At 38.9% G+C, this 19,971-nt stretch overlaps 1 protein-coding gene across 1 annotated transcript in view; it reads left to right on the top strand.

Annotated features, from left to right (window-relative positions):
- LOC119785808 (insulin receptor-like) overlaps positions 1 to 19,830 on the top strand; it is a 65,824-nt gene extending 45,994 nt beyond the window's left edge. Inside the window, exons 3-4 of the mRNA XM_038288629.1 lie at positions 16,615 to 16,820; positions 19,271 to 19,830. Of these exons, the coding sequence (XP_038144557.1) occupies positions 16,615 to 16,820; positions 19,271 to 19,393 (329 nt within the window). The 3' untranslated portion in view covers positions 19,394 to 19,830. The remainder of the gene's footprint in view (positions 1 to 16,614; positions 16,821 to 19,270) is intronic.
- The last annotated feature ends 141 nt before the right edge of the window (positions 19,831 to 19,971 follow it).

Raw genomic sequence — 19,971 nt, 5'->3', positions numbered from 1 at the left:
TCAATAACTATATCACTAGCGGAGGAAAAATATCACACTGGGGATGTCTTTCTGAAAACCAAAATTATCACAGAGCTGAGATCTTTAGCAGCTTCGAGTAGAAATGATGATAGTTATCAATTCTAAAACAGCTGTCTCATTGTGTATTCGAGAAAATGTAGATCCAATGCACCCCTGACATTTCCAAACTGCTAACATGTCCAAATTCTGCATTTTTTATTACTACCAGAAGCTCAAAGCTCAAAAGAATAAAGCAAATCATCTTGGCTGAACTTTGTAAGTCTTGTTCTCTCTCATGAAGTCTAAATGATGCACAAACATGTCTTCCTTTCTTCTTTAAAGTAGATTCTTACATTCTTACTGCTCTTCCTCTGATTTATACTGGATTAAAAAAAGCTGAAAACATATAGTCTTCTTCAGCAGCATCCTTTCTGAAGTGTGTTTCTCTTAGAGTAACCATTGTATATTACGATACAATTAATGACAAAAAAGTTGGATATTCAATTACTTGATGCATCTCTCTGATGCTTTTACAGTGAAGAGTTTTTATTTTATACATTAAATTTACCCTGTTTTCGATTATTGTCACTACCAGATGTTAGTTTCTCATATTGCTTGTATTTAATGTAATCAAGTTTAAGCAATTACCAGGAGTGTCATTATTTACCCATACCGTGTTTTAACCATTGACATCAACAGCCCCATCAGCTGCTTATGGCATCAATTTGCAGGGGACCGCTTTACTGCTTTCCTATAGCTGCCCTTCCATTCACCACTCCCGGACTCTTTCTGTTTTAACAGTGATTCAATTTAGTCCTCATTTGAATGTTTACAATCTTATTATCTAGATGCACAAAGGACTGTTTACCTCAGCAAGGCTAACGTACATCTGTTACAGGGTTATGGTGCCATTTTCAGACGACTGGGGTAGAGACATGATCTATAATAGGAAGACACAGTAATTTGTTCCCATTTTTTTTTTTATCTGTAATTTAATAAGCAAAAGAAATCTAAATGTTAGCAAGTTCAATATGAACTCAATCATAAAGTGTTCGCGTTCACTGTCCACTTCGTTGAATATCCAGACAAAACACCCGTCCTAATATTGTGGGGATCCCAATAAAGTTGCTAAGCAGTGCAACATCTGTACGCAACTGTACCTGGATTCTTGGTGCCATTTGGCCTGAAAAACACCTTTGCTTGTTTGTTTTTATGGTTTAATGTTCAAATATCTATGAGGCCCTGAACTTTTGGTGGAAAATCTCAAGTTCTGCCTTCAAATTTGTAGAAAAGTGCTGTCATCATGTTCTCTTTCGGTTATGTGAGGAATGCTAGCTCCTATCATTGCCCTAGAGAAAGGTGCGTTATAGCAAGCTGTTCGCTGCCAAGACCCTGTTTATGATGGAGATGCTCCAATAAGAATTGTGTGGCCAGTTTTTTGCTTTTAGCTATTAGTTAGCCTTTTAAATTAAACACAACAGTACGCTTGAAAATACCAGTTGTTACACCTTTACCAATATATACATGTTATACAACTTTAGAAAGCTTAGATTCTCCATAATCCAACCATCAATTTCATTTTATGACACCATGAACAGCAATGCACAATTGATAAAGATATAGCAGAATGTTAAATCAGAATATTATAGTGTCGTGTGGCAATAATATACTGTAAATCCAACCTTAGATTGTTTATATTCCATTTGTCTGTAAGGGTACACTTGGCGGTTCATTAGCAGTATAGTGCTGAACCAGTGCTTTGCTCTGAAATCAACATTTATTCTTTATTCTCCTTACCCCGTCCTCTTTCATCCCTGTTTCATCAGCAGTTTAAAATGAGGAACCGTTAAGGTCCAACAAAGAACTTTTCTCCAGAACTTGATCCTACTGCCTGTTAGTGGGTCTCTGTTGACAACACCTGCATCCCAAAGAAAAGACAGTTCTTCCTTTAGTCCCTCGATGCTTTCATTCCACTTTAATGTATGTGCACCACTTATTTCTTATTCTTTTGTCCTACACTCAAATGTACATGTATTATGCATGTGCAAACACACACACACACACACACACACACACAGTGGCCATGAAACTGGCGGATACTCATTTGTGGGTGTACCATTCTCTCCCAATCGTCACCTGCTGTGCAAATCCCTCACCCTACGTTTGTTTTCCAGGCAGGCCCCTAAAGGGACGCCATGTGCCTGAACCTGTCACTGAGCCGCATTTGGCTGAGGAACCAGGATCTTTTCTACCCTCTCCTCTTTGATCATGTCTTGCCAAACCTGCAGCTGTAACAGTCTGTGAATGTTTTCAAAATGAGTTGGCAGCCCTGACTTTGTTTGGCCCACTGCTTCGGACGCAGGGAGAAGTCGAACGTAAGAATGCGCCGCCATTGATGGGAACTAAACGAGCTTATTGGCTCTTTATGCTCCTGCCAAATTGTTGGATTGCACAAATCAAATTAATTACAGATTTACAATAAAAAAAAAAAGGAAATCTGAGTCTTACACATAATTTAAAGAAGCTGCCAGCATGATGTTCTGTTCCAACAGAGGAGAATTTATCGTTTGTTTTTCTAAAAAGAAAAACAAAATCCTTGGATATATTTAACATGAACAGGGTGGTTTGGAAAACAAGAGGCTGATCTATTTTGAAGACCTGCATTTTCAGCCGTTGTCTCACGATATTTTTTTTTACAACATAGTGATATCAAAAGACAGTATAGGGTCAATATTTGAATTATATTTCTTGCCTTTCTGCACATTGATAACAATCTGGAGTAGTTGGACTATCTGTTTGCTCTTATTGCCCTCTTCTGATGCACATCTTTAGTAGCCTACATTCTGTAGCTAACAGAGTGGTTGGATCATCGCTAAGGGGTAAAAAAAAAACATGTGTCTAAGAAAATATCTCCTTCTCAGCAACAGTTACACATTTTATGGTTTCCTAAAAATGTGCCCCTCCAGTATTTTTTTTCCAAGCTCAGAAGAAAAATGTTTGATTTCTTCATCCAGCCATCTGTCCATCCATCCCTCCCTCTATGTCGCAATGGAATGACCGCTATAGACACATCTGCCATGAGGCCACTGGGATGTTTGTTTAATACTTTAAGTCTGGAAAGAGTTGCGTTTTTTTTTTTAAAGGCGAATTTGTAGGAGCCTGATTAGAAGGCAGAAAAACTACCAATAATTATTCTGTTGGTGTGTCCTCACAAGTGACATCATTTTACTGTAAGAGTAACATTGGATGCTGAACAAAATTAAAATTAGTGCATCATTAACTCACAAGTTTCTCTCTCTGATGAGCTACAAGTAAGTTTTTACTTACTGCATTACTTACATCGGTTCAAAGCTCTGCATTCTGTCAGGTTTCCAATATGAATGTGTATGAAATACAATTTGGATCATAGATAGCACTTGGTGTTGGTCCTTTGTCTGCACTGGAGAGTTTGGAACAATTGGAATCATTTCCATTTGGACATCAATCGGACACAACAGAGAGGGCTGTTCATGTGCACAGGAATTGTTTCCTCTTTCCTCCTTAGGGCCTTTCCAGGGAAAAAGGCAGTTCTTCCTCGCAGTCTCACACTTTGTAACGTTTCCAGCGGAAAGAAAAACGGTGTGAGGAGCTCTCTGGAAGCCACTTCTGTGGAAAGAGCTCAATGGAAGAGAAGGGAGAGGGTGCAAGCAGCATAAATAGGTGATAATTTGGTGGCTTCTCTATTTGATCCTTCCATGTGTGAGGCTAAGCAAAACAGAGAAGCTGGGCCTTATTAGCTCTGTTTAGTGCCTCCTTTGCATTTCTTCAGCCATCATCCCTGCACCCCCACCCATGCACTGCTCACTTCTTCCCGGCATGTATCACTGCGTTCAATTGACTGTCACGTACCGCATTAGTCCTCGCCCCTGTTCCTCCCCTCTCATCATGGCCATGACCGACGTGGCCTCTCTCTCTAGTCTTTGCAGTTTTTCTATCTTATTATTTTCAAGGAGACGTAAAATCTTGTGCAGAATTCCACCTCATCTCATCCCATACGCTCACAGCTGGAACACATATCCACACATGGGCATAATCTCTTATCTTGTGCTCGTCGGCTAATAGTGAGTGCTTACAGCAAATCTCTTTAGTCTGCCAGTTATTGGAACTAAGATTTTAATTAGGGGAGGTTTTAAAGTGGCGAACGCTGCATTAGCATTACAACAGGGGCGTGTTTAAGGGCTACATTCGCATGCAGATGCTGTGCTATCATCTTTACTCTCTGACATGTTGGTTGTGGTAAATACAGAGCAATGTAACACCTGGGGCTTGCATACGGTTTCTGCATGCCTGGTGATGTTGCCGTTTCTGCCATGCTATATTCTTGTGGGGTTTTTTTCTTCATGGCTTTTTTGGTTTACACCTCTTGTTTCCAGAAATAACTCCAGAGGTGGTGGAATGATTGATAGCTGCATGCCGTTGGCCGTCAAACAGGCTCGGATCATAGCTTAGAATTAAGTCGTTTCTGAGAGATGCGCACCTGTCTGCCGCCCATCTGGTCAGACAAACCCAATCACATTAGTTGCAGAGAATAGTTTTTAAAACTGTTTAAGGAAAATATTTACACCTGTAGATCTAGCAGCTGCAGGAAAAACAAAGGTAATTGGGTATATGAACAGTTATAAAAATGCTCAAAACTCATCTAAGAGTTTTCTAGAAATCCCATAGTAGCATTTTAGCAAAAATCTCAATCTAAAGAAGTTTGCTGATAACTAATGCCCTCTATAACCCTGCTTGATAAGCCATCAACTGATTTATTAATGGATTTTGTCACCTGGAACCAAAAAGTTTCAATTCTCTCTCACCACCTTCTGATTTCTACCCTCTCTTCTATCAGCAGCCTCATCCTTCTCTGGCTGTGTGTCTCTGCACGCCAGTATCCCTGTATGGCTGCTTGTGTACTGTAGCTGTGCTCTGTGCTGCGCTTTGAATATGAAATAGGACAGCTAGCATCTGCACTGCAGCCGTCCCACCCAGGCCTTACACCCTGTGCCCCGCTGCATACTACGGCTGGCCAGCCTGCAAAAACGCAGCAGAAAAATACCTGGGCTGTTTTTTTTTTTTTAAAGCATATATCCTATCTTTTATTATTTCCTGGTTTGAAAAACAAACATGGTATTGACTATCAGTTTCCACTGTAAAAATGCCTTTATTATAGCAATGTTTGGTATCAGCCAGCTAATACTGTATGTTAATTAATTTACAATAAGCATGATATATTTTACCTATAGTTTGCTATAACCAGCTATTAATCAGTTAATAAATGGATGATAATAGCTACACTGCCAAATATTAATAAATATTTAGAAGAAACTGAATTGAGGTAAACAGATATTGCAATGCTATTGTGGCAAATATTTCACAATAGTACCTTATTTCTAGTCCAGCAACTTGTTTTATTGCCAAACATGTTTCTATACCAAGATTTAAGTTTTCCATTAACTTTCTTCTGCTGAAAAAAAAAATGTATTAATTTATAGCCTAGTCACTATCAGAGGTATGTATCTGCAGGAAACCTGGACCTGAAAATAAGGCTGAACAATTTTGCCAAAAATCAAAATATTGCGATTTAGATTTTCCTTTGCACCAACCACAGCCATGTAGAGTTTTGACCCTGGGTTTCAGTTTTTTTCTTTCCCTTAAAAGCTTGTTAATCCAGAGTCTGTTGTTGTTCACTTCTGCTCGCATAAATGTGCACGCTAGTATTAAGTTTCTTTCCTTTTTCTTTGAATTAAACCTACTTTAAACATATTACCACTAATTAAAGGGCAGGAGTAAGAAAACTTTAGTCTTGTAGTCTTGTGAAATGTGACGTGACCAGAATAGAGCGCATTTGCAATTTGAAAATTGTATTTTCATAAATTGCAATTAAGTTGCAAATACAATTAATTGCCCAGGTCTAGCTGACAAAACAAGCTGATTTTGTACCTTCCCACACCAAAGAGTGTTTTCTGTTTTCTTATCTGAACATTTTTTAACAAATGTTGACAGTCTGTTGGCTAATATTTTTCATATTTCTATTGGAATGAAAACAGATCAATTTATTATTAATCCAAACTAAATTTTGAGTTCCACATTAAAATTAGAAATGTAAACTTATCCCTTTCTTTTCTCTCTTATAAAAATACACAATTGAAGGTTGAATAGCAATTTCTTGTTCACATAACATGTGATCTATATAATCTATATCTGATATTTTTACTGGGTTATATTTAATAAGGTACTTTTCTGTGATTTAAAACCATGACACCTTTACTCATATTTTCCCAAATGTTTTCTGTCTTTTCACATTTTCTACTCAGCCTCCATGTTTGTTTGTTTTTTGCCTTTATCTGACAAATTTTTAAACAAGCTATTAAATTATTTCCTGTCCTATTTCTATTCCATCATTAAATAGCCTATGTGGCTTGGTATTTAAGCTCTAATGTCAAGAGAAGCTGCAGCATGTCCTTTTATAGGTTAATCTAAATAGCACTGCATTAACAGCCAGTCTGGTATTCCTGAGTCCTCAGAACAGAGTGAACTTAAGGTGCCTGAAATGTTAGACAGCCAGGAAGGACAGAGTGGGGGACAGAAGGAGTAAGGAAAAGGGGATCTATAACAACATGTCCCTCTCTGCAAGATCATCCGGGGGGGAATATAATCTGAGAATATAATCTGGCCTCAAATCCCTTTTTTTGGGTACTGTTGCCAGGTAAAATTCAATAAGACGTTTAAAACTCATGATATGGTGAGTACAAGAAGTTATTTTTAACGATTGTTTTGCAAAGTGATTAATCTGTCAATTTTTTTTATTTTTTTTATTAATCTATTAATGATCGAATAGTAAAAGGTTCCTTAAAGAAGACTTTATACGAAATCAAAACGGGTGAAACTAAATTTTTTCCACTTTAGGATTTCTGAATACAGCATATTGATGGATGAAAAAGTTTCTTTAATCTTAAATGCAAAATGTATATATTTATATATGTATATGTATAATTAATCCCAATTAATCCAAATAATTTTTTTCAGCCCTAAAAGAAAGTGCTTTCTTTGGTATTTCAGTGATTTGGACAGGCTTCTGGAGTCTTATTTCACATTCCTTTAAAAAAATAAAAATAAATAAATAAGTTAATAAAAAAAAAAAGATAAATATATATATATATATATATAATACCTGTTTGCAGCCTAATGATAGTGAACAACAAATAGATGGGAACCGTTGCAGGCTAAGAGCTCAGTGAAATCATGGTGGTGCTTGGCTAAATTTGAAGATCCAGCAGCGCTATAAATCCCAGTTCTGTCAGTCAGGTGTAAGACTTATTATGTCCTAATCAAACCGTTTGATGCCTTCAAGGCCTGATGAATCATGGCCGCCCGGACCTGACAGCCACCTCCACATGATGCAGAGTTTTGTAACCCTACCAAGGCTTCCTCTTGTGTTTGTGTGAGTGTGTTTGATTGATGGCCTCCTTGCTGTGTGTGGAGAAATCATGGAGGCGGCGATGCAGGTGCCTCAGTCTGCAGATGGATGTTTACCTGCTGCTTCTCTCCATCATTCCTGTGCTGTCAATGAACTGTCCAGTCAGCGAAACTTGTGAGACCTATCCGCGAGTTTCGGATGGGAGAGAAAATCTGCATCACCTGAGAGAGGATTTTGCAGTAAAAGGTGATGCTGTACGATGGGATTTAGGAAGCAAGGTGAAGCGTTAGAGGTTCAGCAGAGCTCATCTCAGATTAGTACTAGTCCCAATGTTGGTTTAACCTTCACTAGAATGGAGCTTAAAACAACAAATTTGTTTATGCACGATAACATCCAGGACAAATAATGAGGAGTAGAGAAATAAAAAAAGAGGGAAAAAAAGCCTGATGGGGAGCATTCAGCTAATTACTGCAGACAGTCCATGTCTAGTTTGATTTCCATGGTAACAGGATGGGCCGACAGGGCTGGCCGGCACAGAAGACGACTGATACAGCGAAATCAATGAACAGGAACACAAAGCAGGTTGCAGGGATAACTTTATTAGGCCATGTTTATCTTAAATGTCGGTCATATTTGACCAAAAGCAAACACTATTTTAGAGTATTTTCATATGATTTTTTATTTAAGCTGTCAGAATAAAGGTACATCTTAGTAACCAAAGGACTAGTTACAGATTCTGTATCGTTGATCTGAAAGGCGGTTCGTTTTAGATATAATACCATCATATGTTTTATGTATAGAGTCAGTCAAACACAAAGGCAATTTATCAGCAAAGATATTGAAAATAATGCTAGTAAATTAATTGGTGAAAAAGTATAATTAATGTTATTTTATGCAAATGGATTATATACATGTTAATAAATATCCCTAATAAGACAAAATCAAGTTTTCAAATAAAGCAAATCATTCTTTTTTGAGAGAAAAAAATATATAGTTGACAACATGTTTAACTGAGAGTTAAAATAGGAGGAATTATTTGCCACACGGAAAAGATGCATGTTTTTTAAAAACTTCAATGTTCTCTGCTTTCCTGTAGGGATTTAAATCTCCATCCACCTGACCGTGTTGAGACAGCAGTGTGAGTCGGCTGTTTCATGTACATATGACGTTTACAGTTTAAAGTTGATATTGTTTCTACATATTTTCATGATAAAGATTGAGATTGTAACCTTCTGCCCCTATAAACTATGAAATCTTTGCTCTTAGGTGGCTTTCCAGATAATAATAAACATAATAATAATTCATTATAATAATTGAGAAATTTACCTCTGCATTTAACCCATCCCCTTTGGGGAGCAGTGTGCTGCCATCGTGCGGCTCCAGGGGAGCATTCTGAGGTTAAGGGTTTTGCTCAGGAACCCAGAGTGGAGTCTGTGGGATTCGAACTGGGTACTTGCAACCTTCTCAGAGCACAAGCACACTGCTGTAAGCCACTAGCCCAACACTTCACTTAACATCTGTATAAAGTCTAAAGCCTACCTCCACTAAAACATCAAGAAAAAAAGAATGTTTTACTCAAATTAAGGTTAGCTGCCCTGGTCTCTGTTTATTTTCCCAACATGCTTGCTCTCATTGATCCTCCGCAGTGTTTGTTTCAAAACAGTTTTGGCGCCAAATAGCTGACCTAGTTTGTATTTTTTAAACACAGGTAAAGGTTAAGGTCTTTCCTCTCCTCTGGTTATTATTCGCAGCTGACTGTCAGCTCACAGGAACAGATGAGGGGACCCAGGGTGCTTCCCCCTTCTATACAACCAGAGAAAACTGCACTCTTTTATTTTGTGGAGGACGTGGGATCTGGGGGTCATCCCACGTGGAGTACTCTCTTGTGATCGGCTTACACAAAAAATGCATTTGTGTATCAAGGCTCGCTCCATGATTTATTTATACATTTTTTTCCTCCCCTCTACTGGAGTTTGAATTACATATACCGACGATAAAATATTACTATGGCTTTTAAAGCAGCAATATCATGAAACCATGAGCCGGTCACATTTTTAACTCTAATAAAGATACTCGTCCAGGTGAAATAATGGCATCCAGAAGTTTCTATTTTGAATTATCGCTCTATAAACACACTTCATTTGGCTGCTATAAGAAGATAAAACATTGCTGCTCCCTATTATTCAAATAAAAGTTAATATTTTACCGTTAATAATAAGTTTTCCTAAAGCTATTGACCATTACTTACTTAAATAGATTTTAACAGAGCCTCATTATATAGAATGACTGATTTGATAATGAGAACCAAAGTGCTAGCACATCCATCTGTGCTCTTTTGTTTTTCTTTCTGGGCAGGTATTTTTTACAGATAGATGTGATAGTTGAATTCATAAATGCCACAAATGTCGCACAGACTTATTTTAATGGCCTATTAAAAAAGGCATAATGGCTTTTGATAATAAAATCGAAGAAGGTTTTAGTTTCTTTCTAGATTGACTCCATGTCCAGTTCATGCAGAGACGGACATAATGTTTCTGTATTATGTAGAAGAGCAACAGGACATGTTGTTACAGGTGTGCAGATACTTAGCCGAGTGGGAAGAGGGAGTAAAAAAAAAAATCTGTGCTTTTTTATTTATTTTTTATTGATTTGATTTGTGAAGTTGAAGGGCCAAGCTCTGCACTGTATTCAAGCACTTCAGGTGTCGGTACCAATAAAACCCAAGCCGTTCAGGCAGTAGGCGTGACAAGATTTGAAACAACAGAAAACCTCATGCCTGAGTGTCCTGCCCTTCCCTTAGACACATGATCATGTCTGTGAATGTGTCCAGAACATGACCGTTTTCTTCACAGCCTATATTCTGTCCTGCGTACACGTCATCAGCTCCATACGACGTGGTCAGAGTGGCTTAAATTGAATAAACGTCCTGTCCAAACGTTTGCCGTTTGGGATTCGGGCCTCAGTGTGAGTCACACAGTTCTCGTAAAGGAGGATTGCAGACTGTCAGATTTACTGTAGGATATAACCGACGCTTGCTAAGTAAAAAAAAAAACATTCAACTTTCAGTTTTATCAGGAGTGATGCAATGCCTCTACTAAAGAAAGGCGCTGCCGTTCCAGAGAATTTATTTGAATAACATGACTTTTTATTGGCCTCGGCTTGTTTTTTTTACATTCCTCTGCGCCAATACTGAAAAAAAAGAAAAACAACTTTCAAGGATCTTTATACTTGTTCTTTTCTCTGTTTAAGATATAGAAAGTAGAAAATTGTATCTTGTATCTGTATATCTACCCTTTATTTGTATCAAATTCAGTTTATAATTTTATTCATTCATGGGGGGAGTAAAAAGTTTCTAACAGGCCCCAATACTTTATTTGACCTAATTCTGGGTTTTCTGAAGTTCTGGTTTTCTGTTAAAGCTACTTTAAAATAAAAAAAAAAACTTTTTTTTTTCTGCCAACACTTCTTATAGCATCAAGGTCAACATGATGATTTCAGAACTGCAGATGAAAGTCAACCAATTTTAGGTGTGAAAATGACATTAGCCTCTAACGATACACATCAGGTGTGAACGTTCAGGAAAGCAAGTCCATGCAAACTGCCAAATAAGTTCCCTATCCTCAGAGCTAAATACCTTACAGTAGAAGTATAATATCCTGCTGAAGAACTGCATGTAAGTCATCCTTTGTCTGACTAATATTGTGGTGCCTCTTACGATTTAATAGATTGTGCCGCTTATTTTTTTTTTTGGTGAAGCTGTGCAGCTATTTTCCATTAGGCTGGATGGATAGATCTAGGACTAGATCTAGGCTACGTTCACACTGCAGGCCTTGATGCTCAATTCCAATTTTTTTGCGAAATCCTCTTTTTGCATTGCCGTTCACATTTCCAAATATATACGACTTGTATGTGATCTGCTGTGTAAACTGCATTCATACAGCTTAAGTGTCCGGCATGCAGAGTAGAGGACGCAATGACGTCACAAGCCAGCATGCTTCGTGTTGACGGAAGTAAAAATGAATGTAGTGCTAGGGCGCATCTAGTGATCTTTCCGAACCTTAAAACCTCAATCTTAGCAAAATGGTTAAACATAAATACTGCTCTTCGCATCATCGTCCGCCATGGTGTTTTTTTTTCTTGCCGCTTCTGTGCAGCAAGAAGCAGAATAGCGATCTATGTCGGTTACTTATGGCATTCAGGTCGGATGAATGCGACCTAGCCGTTCAGACACAGGTCGCGTTTGAAAAGATCAGATTCGTATCGCATTCAGGAGTACATAGCCAAGTGGCCTGACTCAGATAGGTAAAATTGGATCTGTGTTGTTAAGATAGCCATGAAAAGATCAGATCCAGGTCGCATGTGGGCAAAAAAATCGGATTTGGGTCACTTTAGGCTGCAGTGCGAACGTAGCCCTAGATGTGACCTAAAAAAAAAAAAAAAGTCACTATGTTGTTAGAAAGTAGATAATGTAAGTTTTTCTTTAAAATGCAAGCCATCTGTATGTTATGTTTATGTTCTTTGGCCAATTCCTTTAGATTGGACCTAATCTATGTACTTCAGGTGTTGGTGTGTTTCCCATCAAAGGTGACACAGAGTCCTCTGCCTAAGCGTGCGTGTGCATCTGTTGATTCATGTTTGCATCATAAAGGTGTTCCTGATGGTATCGCTCTCCGCCTCCTGGTGATCCGTGTGTTTCTGTTTACACTCCTCTGTGTCTCTCCTCAACTGTCTCGGGGCAAATGTCTTACCTCAGATCACTGCAAGCATTCACAGCAAAGCTTTCGAAATCCATCGGGGCCAAATATAGTAAATGGTGAATCCAGCTGTCTGTGTGTATGTTTTCTTTGTTTGTTTTTTTTTTTTTAAGGCAATTGAGGAGGGGGTTGGGGTGAATGTTGGATGAACGTGTACATGCATGTGTTCTCCTGAGTAAACGACTCTTGGGTAATAAGAAAAGGGGGGGGCAGTTTGTTATTGTTTCAGGCAGTTTTACCTTTAGACGACGTTGCCAATTAATGTGGAAGTTTTATGCCTTCAGAGCAGGAAGTGTTGCCGTGTATAACAGCGTGCGATTGGCTGTCTGGCTTCTCCCACATTCCTTCCTCTGGTAGAGAACACGGTCAAATGAAAGGTAAACACAGCACACCTTTGATCGGACTTTACGTTCAAAGCCCTTCCTGGAACAGACTGTGTGTGTTTGTAGGGGAAAAGGTGAGCATATTATGAAATGACACACTGAGCTTTAGCATGTATTTAGCTTAAAAAATGAGAATCTATCCAGGATGCTACAACTGCTGCCTCCTCCTCCTGTTGTTGAGGCACAACAGAAATATCCCCTGCGTCCAGCTATCCATCCATACTTCTCTCCCTCCTTTATCCTGCCAGCCTGCATGAAAACAAACAAGGCGGTGTATGAATGAAAGTGGGAGGGGCTGCGTGGCCTAGAAAGGCAAGGAGATAGAGCAGCAGATAGTGGTGCAGGGTGAGGCGGTGGTGAGGAAGAGGAGGAGGGGATGAATGAACGAGTGAGCTGACTGGAGCATGTTTGGCACAGCAGCTGGCTTGTGTAGCCTGATGTAACCGTGAGCAGAATTGGGAATAATCCTGCAGCAGTATTGGCATTATTAAGCCCGGTTTGTTATGATAACCTTAAAGCAGAAACACCAACAGCTTCCCAATGCATCAGGATTGACATTATTTGAAATGCAGCTTTCTTTCTTTTTGAAACCCCAAAAAGTTAGCCAATGAAATGGCAAGAACGTTAGCATCTAAATAAAAACATGACATCATGTTGTTTCATACCAGTTCTGCAAGAACTTTAATCAAATATGATCATATTGCCAGAAGGTGTTTTGAAGCCTTTGTGGTTTCGGGGGGAGGGGTAGTTTAACTGAAGCACAGTGAATGTATATGCTTATCTAATTCCAAAATAGGGATAACTGTCACTGCTAAAATATTAAATCTGGATATCGGTGTGTTTTTATGTGCAGCTTCCACAGGACTGAATTGATGTAGTTTATAGGATCTTAGAGTTTAGGGGCCATGTTTCAAAATTATGTTTGTTTTTTGTTTTTTCGCATTCTGAATGGACTTTTAATGCCATACGTGTTCACACTTGATGGATCGTTTTTTAGTGATTCACAAAGAGTGGTTGTGACATCGTAATGAAAAGTAGTGGCAGGATCATTCACATACAGATCAGGGTGGCAATGATGTGCATCCATTTCAGTCACCGACTGTTTTTATCATTCATAAATAGGTTTCTTAATCTAAAAATGAAGCTCTGAAATCTGCAGGGAAAAGAGGAGGACATTTAAAGTTTGGGCATCTATATGAATAATCTGTTATTTCATCAGTGCTGCCTTTTATATCAGTTGAAATAAAATAATCCTTATTAAATATCCATAAAATTATATTAAAAGGGTCTTAGGAGCTCTGGCAGAATTTGCAGCACTTGGTGGTTTATAAAGAACAACTGTGTCCATTGAAATAATGTGACAAAAGAATAATAATAATAATCTGGTATGGAAAGAATAAACATATCATCTGACGTGCTGCAACTCTCTGACATTTTCTATAATTAAGTAAAAATAAAAGGAATACCAGCAACAAAACCTGCAAAAAAAATGAAATTGAATCTTTTATTTCAGTAGAATTGAACCGTTTTAAGTTTTACATATAAGAGCATCTTGAAGTTGTTTTTTTTTTCTTTCCTGCTGATCCTCTGAAGCACCGACTGTGGATTTATCTTTCCTGACATGTTTGGCTCCTTAGCTGCGTCTGTCCCCCCGCCCGTCTGCCCCAGCAGGACCAGGGTTAAACCTGGGCGGCTCTCTTCCCCCAACATGGAAGAGGCCACAGAGCAGTTGCCTCCCCCAGCCAGCAAACACATTGGCTGAAGCTGAGGGTGGATCTGGAGCTGGAGTGGATTTCCGGCATGGATCCTGGATCCGGAGCCGTAAGGGGGAAGGCCCCTCCCCGCTCTGTTACATGACACTGTGGTTGCAGCACGTAAGCACACAAAACCACTGACAGATGACAGAGGGGGAGGGCAGAGAGGGAGCTGAGGGAGCAATACATATCTATTTTTTTTTTTCTGTGCAAAGCACTCTGTCGGATTTACAGCTCATAGTAAACGAATAGTAGAGGAGCGACCCCTGCATGAACTACCCCAAAGACTCAACATGGTGGGTTTTCTTCTCCCACATTTTCCCTCTCCTCATCTGTGCTCTTCTTTACCCTTATTACCCCACCACTCTGCTCCCCCACCCCGCCTGCAACAGCCCCACTCGCTTCTTTATGCAGGCAGTACAATGGGCAGCCTTCCAATGCAGAGAGAGGGGGTCCTCACCATATCTTAGGGACTGAAGGATCACGTGAAGTCCTCACAAACAGTGGCACCTGCTGCTATTTTCACTTCTTCATGACGGCTGTTATAATTCTCCTTAAACTATAAAAAGATTTAATTGCTCTATGAAAGGGAACGTTTAAATGTATCAGCGTCTTAAAAAAAAAACAAAAAACGATGCCTAATTTCTGTTTGACCCAGCTCTGCTTTCTGCTGACATGCTCTGGTTCTGTTGCTACATGACATCAAGGCTGGTGGTGTCATGTGAGAGACGGTGATTAACACACAGTCCTCGAAGGAAGCTCAGCTGGAGATCAGAACAAAATAGTTTTTTTTTTTTTTTTGGAGGAAAACATCCTACAGCCATTTTTGTTGTTTTTATTAAAATAGTTTTGCTTTCAAATACGTAGATGATTGTTTTGATATTCCTCCTTGTATTCTCAGTCTTAGATTGACTAATCTACATCCATTTGCAAAAGTTTTCATACCCCTTGAATTTTGGAAACTTCGGTCAGTAGCACTTCTGCAAATATGAAAATTTTCGGAGAGACAATCTAGAGGGTTATGATAAAGCTGGTGATGCTGCAGAGATCTAGAGCTCAGGTGGGAATTTTATTTATTTATTAAAGAACAGGCAAAGCTTTTAGAGATTTCCACCAAAACTACAACCCACTAAGCTGATATGAATCGCACGCCACAGTTTTTTGGAGTGTTATCTGCGAGAGGTTGTTCAAATTAGGTCTGTTTGCATGCACCTTGCATTTTTTTTATTTTTATTTTTTTATCAAAACATATATTTGAAAAAGCGGAGTGGTCTCCCAGAAGCGAAGGATACACCACTTATGTCAGATGATTTAACAATCAGCCTCTCAGACCAATTTCTCTTTGGTGAAATAAAAGCTGACATTAACCAGCAACACATAATCTTCAGGCTTTCAGGCTATTCAGGTTGTTTCCATGGCGCTGCAGCAGACTGCTGCTGTTGACTATCGAATGTAAACTGTGGTCACTAAATCTCTCTGTGAAAGCCAAAACGGCAGCAGTGTTGGTGCGGTTAAATCTTTCAAGCCGTTTATAGCTGCAGCATTTCTGTTGGTTTTGTTTTGTTTTTATCTCTGAATACTGAGCTTCTGTACTATTTAACATAAGGCCCAATATGATGCCTGGGAGATTTTAATTCAATTCAATTCAGTTTATTTATGTAGCGCCAATTCACTAAACAAGTCATCAAGGCACTTTACAGTTCACCAGATCATACAGTCAAATTGATTCAAAGTTTTCTATCTAAGTAAAACCAGTTGATTGTATCGACTCATTGACTCAAAGGCAATCCCTCACACTAAGCATGCTTGTAGCGACAGTGGAGAGAAAAAACTCCCTTTTAACAGGAAGAAACCTCCAGCAGAACCAGGCTCAGTGTGAGGGGCCATCTGCTGAGGCCGACTGGGGTTCAAGGAGACAGAAGCAGAGATACAAAAAGCAGCTGTAAAAGGAAACACACAGCCAGGCAGACGAGCTCTGAGCCAGCTCCCATTTTAACAGTTCAGTGAGCAACGTTTTACTTCTGAAGTCCTGTTCAGATATGGAAGCTCTGTTAATGAAGTTAGATGAGTGAATATGAGTCAATGAGAGCTTTTATTGTAGCTCATTGCCAAAGATCTGTGGCATTTCTAAGAGGTGGGCTTAAGATATTTTTTTAATCACCCAAGTATAAAACAGGCATCTGTTTCTCCAACAGTTTCCCCAAGCTACAATAAACATGATGTAGGTCTTACTATGCGGCTCAGTATTAACCATCTTCTTCCTCTTGTCTTCTTTCCCTCAGCATGCGATAACTGTAAAAACGGCGCGTGCAGCAGTAAGGGCCAGTGCTGCCACGACCAGTGCCTGGGGGGCTGTTTGGAGCCGGGAAACGCCACCAGCTGTGTGGCCTGCAGGAACCTCCAGCATGGAAATGTGTGTGTGGACAAATGCCCTCCTGGATACTACGTCTTCCAAGGCTGGCGCTGCGTCAGCTTCTCTTTCTGCCAGGTTCGTACATTTCTATAACCAAAATCACATTATTAAGATGATATGTTTGAGTCCAGTTGTGTTTAGCTCTCATCAGAAGTTGGTTCTTTACCTGTCGGAGGAATTCAATTTGTTGGACCTCTGATGGAAATAGTTAATCACTGAAAATATAAAACAACTTGAAATTAAAAAGAAGATTTCTAATTTTTGTGTTTTGTCACACTTGATCTTGGACTTCTTCTTTTCTGAGTGAGTTGCTGATTCACTTGACTCCATCACTCTTTTACTCATCACACAAAATATTGCCTCCGGTCACTTGGTGTTAATAGTGCTTTGTTTACTAACAGAAACAAAAAACTAATGTAAAACACAAAAATATGATATATGGAGCCAGCAGAGTGGGATAATTAAATTAAAGTCCTTTTTGCATGTAACCTGAGTGAGCTACTGGTGTATAAAATTATTTATATTGTGGCATACCCTGGTCCAGGGTAGACTAGCCCACCTTTAAGTTGTAAATGCCTACCCTATTTTAACCCTTTAAAGCCTGAACCAGGAAATAATTGACAGAAGATTCTAATTTTCCAAAATTAGAATTGTCATTGAACTTTGTGACAAATGAAATAACTATAGAAATTTTGTAAAAACATTAAATTACATCATTTATTTGCATCACTTTTGATATATTACGCATTTCTATATCATCTTTCATATGTTTTCTGTTCACTACATGTGTTTGATTATGTAAGTCAGGGTTTCAAGAACAAAAACATCACACTAATGATCAAATATGATACTTGGCTTTAAAAGGTAAAGTTTAAATCCTGCATAGTGACAAAATTATTTAAGTTTCCACAAATCTTATAGAAAAAATGTTATATAGGTTTCAAGTGTTCAATTATATGAAATAGCCCTTTAGTTTTGAATCTCTAAGGCAGATACTAACTTTAGCGCCGTTAGCTGCTAATAGTCAGCTGCTGTTTTCCCACAGAATTTACAAATGATTTGTATCTTGTCCCACACCTATGAAACCGTCTCTTTTTTACCGCCCGCTAACTTCCTTCTTCAACACTTCTTTTTTTTTTTTTTACGCAACAGTTTTTGGTTTGTTTCTGAACTGGTGAGAATTTAATAGTCGACTGATATCCTATGCAACGGGGCAGCTTGAGTTGTATTCGGCCTCTTGTTTCAAAATAAGTGCGTCAAGCATTAAAAAGATATAAATAGAAAAAACACACTGTAACTGGATGGTGCTGAAATTTGGCGACCCTGCATTTTCTGCAGAAAGCCGTATCGTATCAACTGCACGCAATAATAAAGTAGTTTATCTGCGTTCTGTTTGAAGCCTTGACATTTATTTTAGTGTGAAGTGAGAGTGAACACCAGGACAGAAACAGAAGAACTCTCTGAGACCTTCAGATGAAGATTGTAGCAGCTTATGAGACCAGTAAGGGGTTAATAGAGACCTCAAAGGAGTTTTAAATCAGCCTTCCTGCTGTAAAAAGGTGGAAAATGTTCCAAACAACCGGCAACATGGGAAACCAGCCGTCCAAGTAAGTTTACTCTGAAAGCAGGTTGATTGATAATGAAAGATGTCTCTAAAATCCTCCAATGTTATTGGTTTTGTGCTTACCTTAACATTCCCACCCAGACCTTGTTGTTGCTCCAATACCTTAAGGTTTCTAGATAATTAGTCTTTAAATCGTAAAGGCATTGCTCTGAAACATCAACTTTAAGCTGGGGAATAAGTAGCAGTGGGCCATCAAGTGCAGTAGAAGTCTGTTCATAAGATATTCATTACAGTGAGGTGCTCTGGAGCAGGGTGGCACATGAAACATACAGGCCATGGGTTCATATGGAAAAGTCTGCGTTTGACGGCTGATGAGTGGTAAAGGAGGAATTATACATTTTTAATAAAAGGAAAAGTGGTTTCTCTGCAGAGCGCTGACACCTTGATGAAGGGGCAAGCTTTTCTACACTTAACCTTTAACAGCAAAATCATGTTAAAAAAAAAAAAAAAAAAAAAAGGAAAAGGCTGAAATCCCCCCCGTTGGTTGACGTGCTGTTTGGAATAATTGATGGGCCTCAGATTTACTGCAAAACTTAAAGCAGGACACAAGATTCTTCAAGAAGTCTCCAAACCCCTATATGTGAACACTGGACCTGCAGCTAACTGTACAGGCATATACTTTCATACCAACCATAACAACAATCAGGAAAACACTCAAAAGTGTTAACTGTGATTAGAAATGTTGCAGACAGTTGAGACGCCAATTGAAGAAAAGAAGGTCATACCGTGAAGCATAGAGCTGTAGGTGTCATGCTTTGGGAACGCAGAGCGTGGCTATCTTACATTAACAAACCCACTTTGACTTTGTCTTTACACTATCAGCAATCTCCTATCACCATAAATATGGATTAGGTGGGCTCATTCCTTTTTTTTTTCTTGTCTCCTTCTGCTTGATATGCAGGACCTCCATTATCAGTGCAAGAAATCTAAAGATGTGGATGCCAGCTGCCACGAGTACGTCATCCACAACGGAACCTGCATTCAGGAGTGTCCTTCTGGATACAGCAGCAATTCCTCTACGTAAGTCTGGGTCACCAGTGACACACATACAAACAAGCCACCATCAACACAAGAGAAAACAAATTTGTGGTTGTTTAAGAACACCATAATATTTGTGGACAAATGTGCAAATACGCCGCTGAGTAGAGAGATCTTCTACTTGAGTAAAGACTTAATTTTCTCTTCTTTCTAGGAATTTAATCATTCAGTTCTCCCCATCAAGAAAACTAATGGTTGTATTCAGGCTGGAGTTTGGTTAATGATGAAAACAAACAAGCACCTCATGTGGCTTTGGTAACCTGTTAGAACAGAGCTGCTCCTATCAAAGGGAATGTCTCAAAGTAGTCACATTCCAGCTAAAAGTTCAGTTTTATGAGTCACAAAATACACTGCATACCATTTGACTTAACAAACCGTAGTATTAGACTGAGATCACCCAATATGGAGTTTCTGTTCATGGATTTATGTCTCAGGATGTTCTCCTAATTGATCCACTACAAATAACATCCCCTATTTTTTCCAGAGGTTTCAGTTTATTCCGTTTTCACTGGTTCAAATGTTCAGTCTTTATCTAATGAGCTGCATTTCGACTTATTTCTATTT

Source organism: Cyprinodon tularosa, unplaced genomic scaffold, assembly GCF_016077235.1.
Source record: "Cyprinodon tularosa strain WSP-4 unplaced genomic scaffold, ASM1607723v1 ctg259, whole genome shotgun sequence".
Taxonomy (NCBI): Eukaryota; Metazoa; Chordata; class Actinopteri; order Cyprinodontiformes; family Cyprinodontidae; genus Cyprinodon; species Cyprinodon tularosa.
Note: the sequence above shows the minus strand (reverse complement) of the source record. Positions and strands in the feature narration are given on the sequence as shown.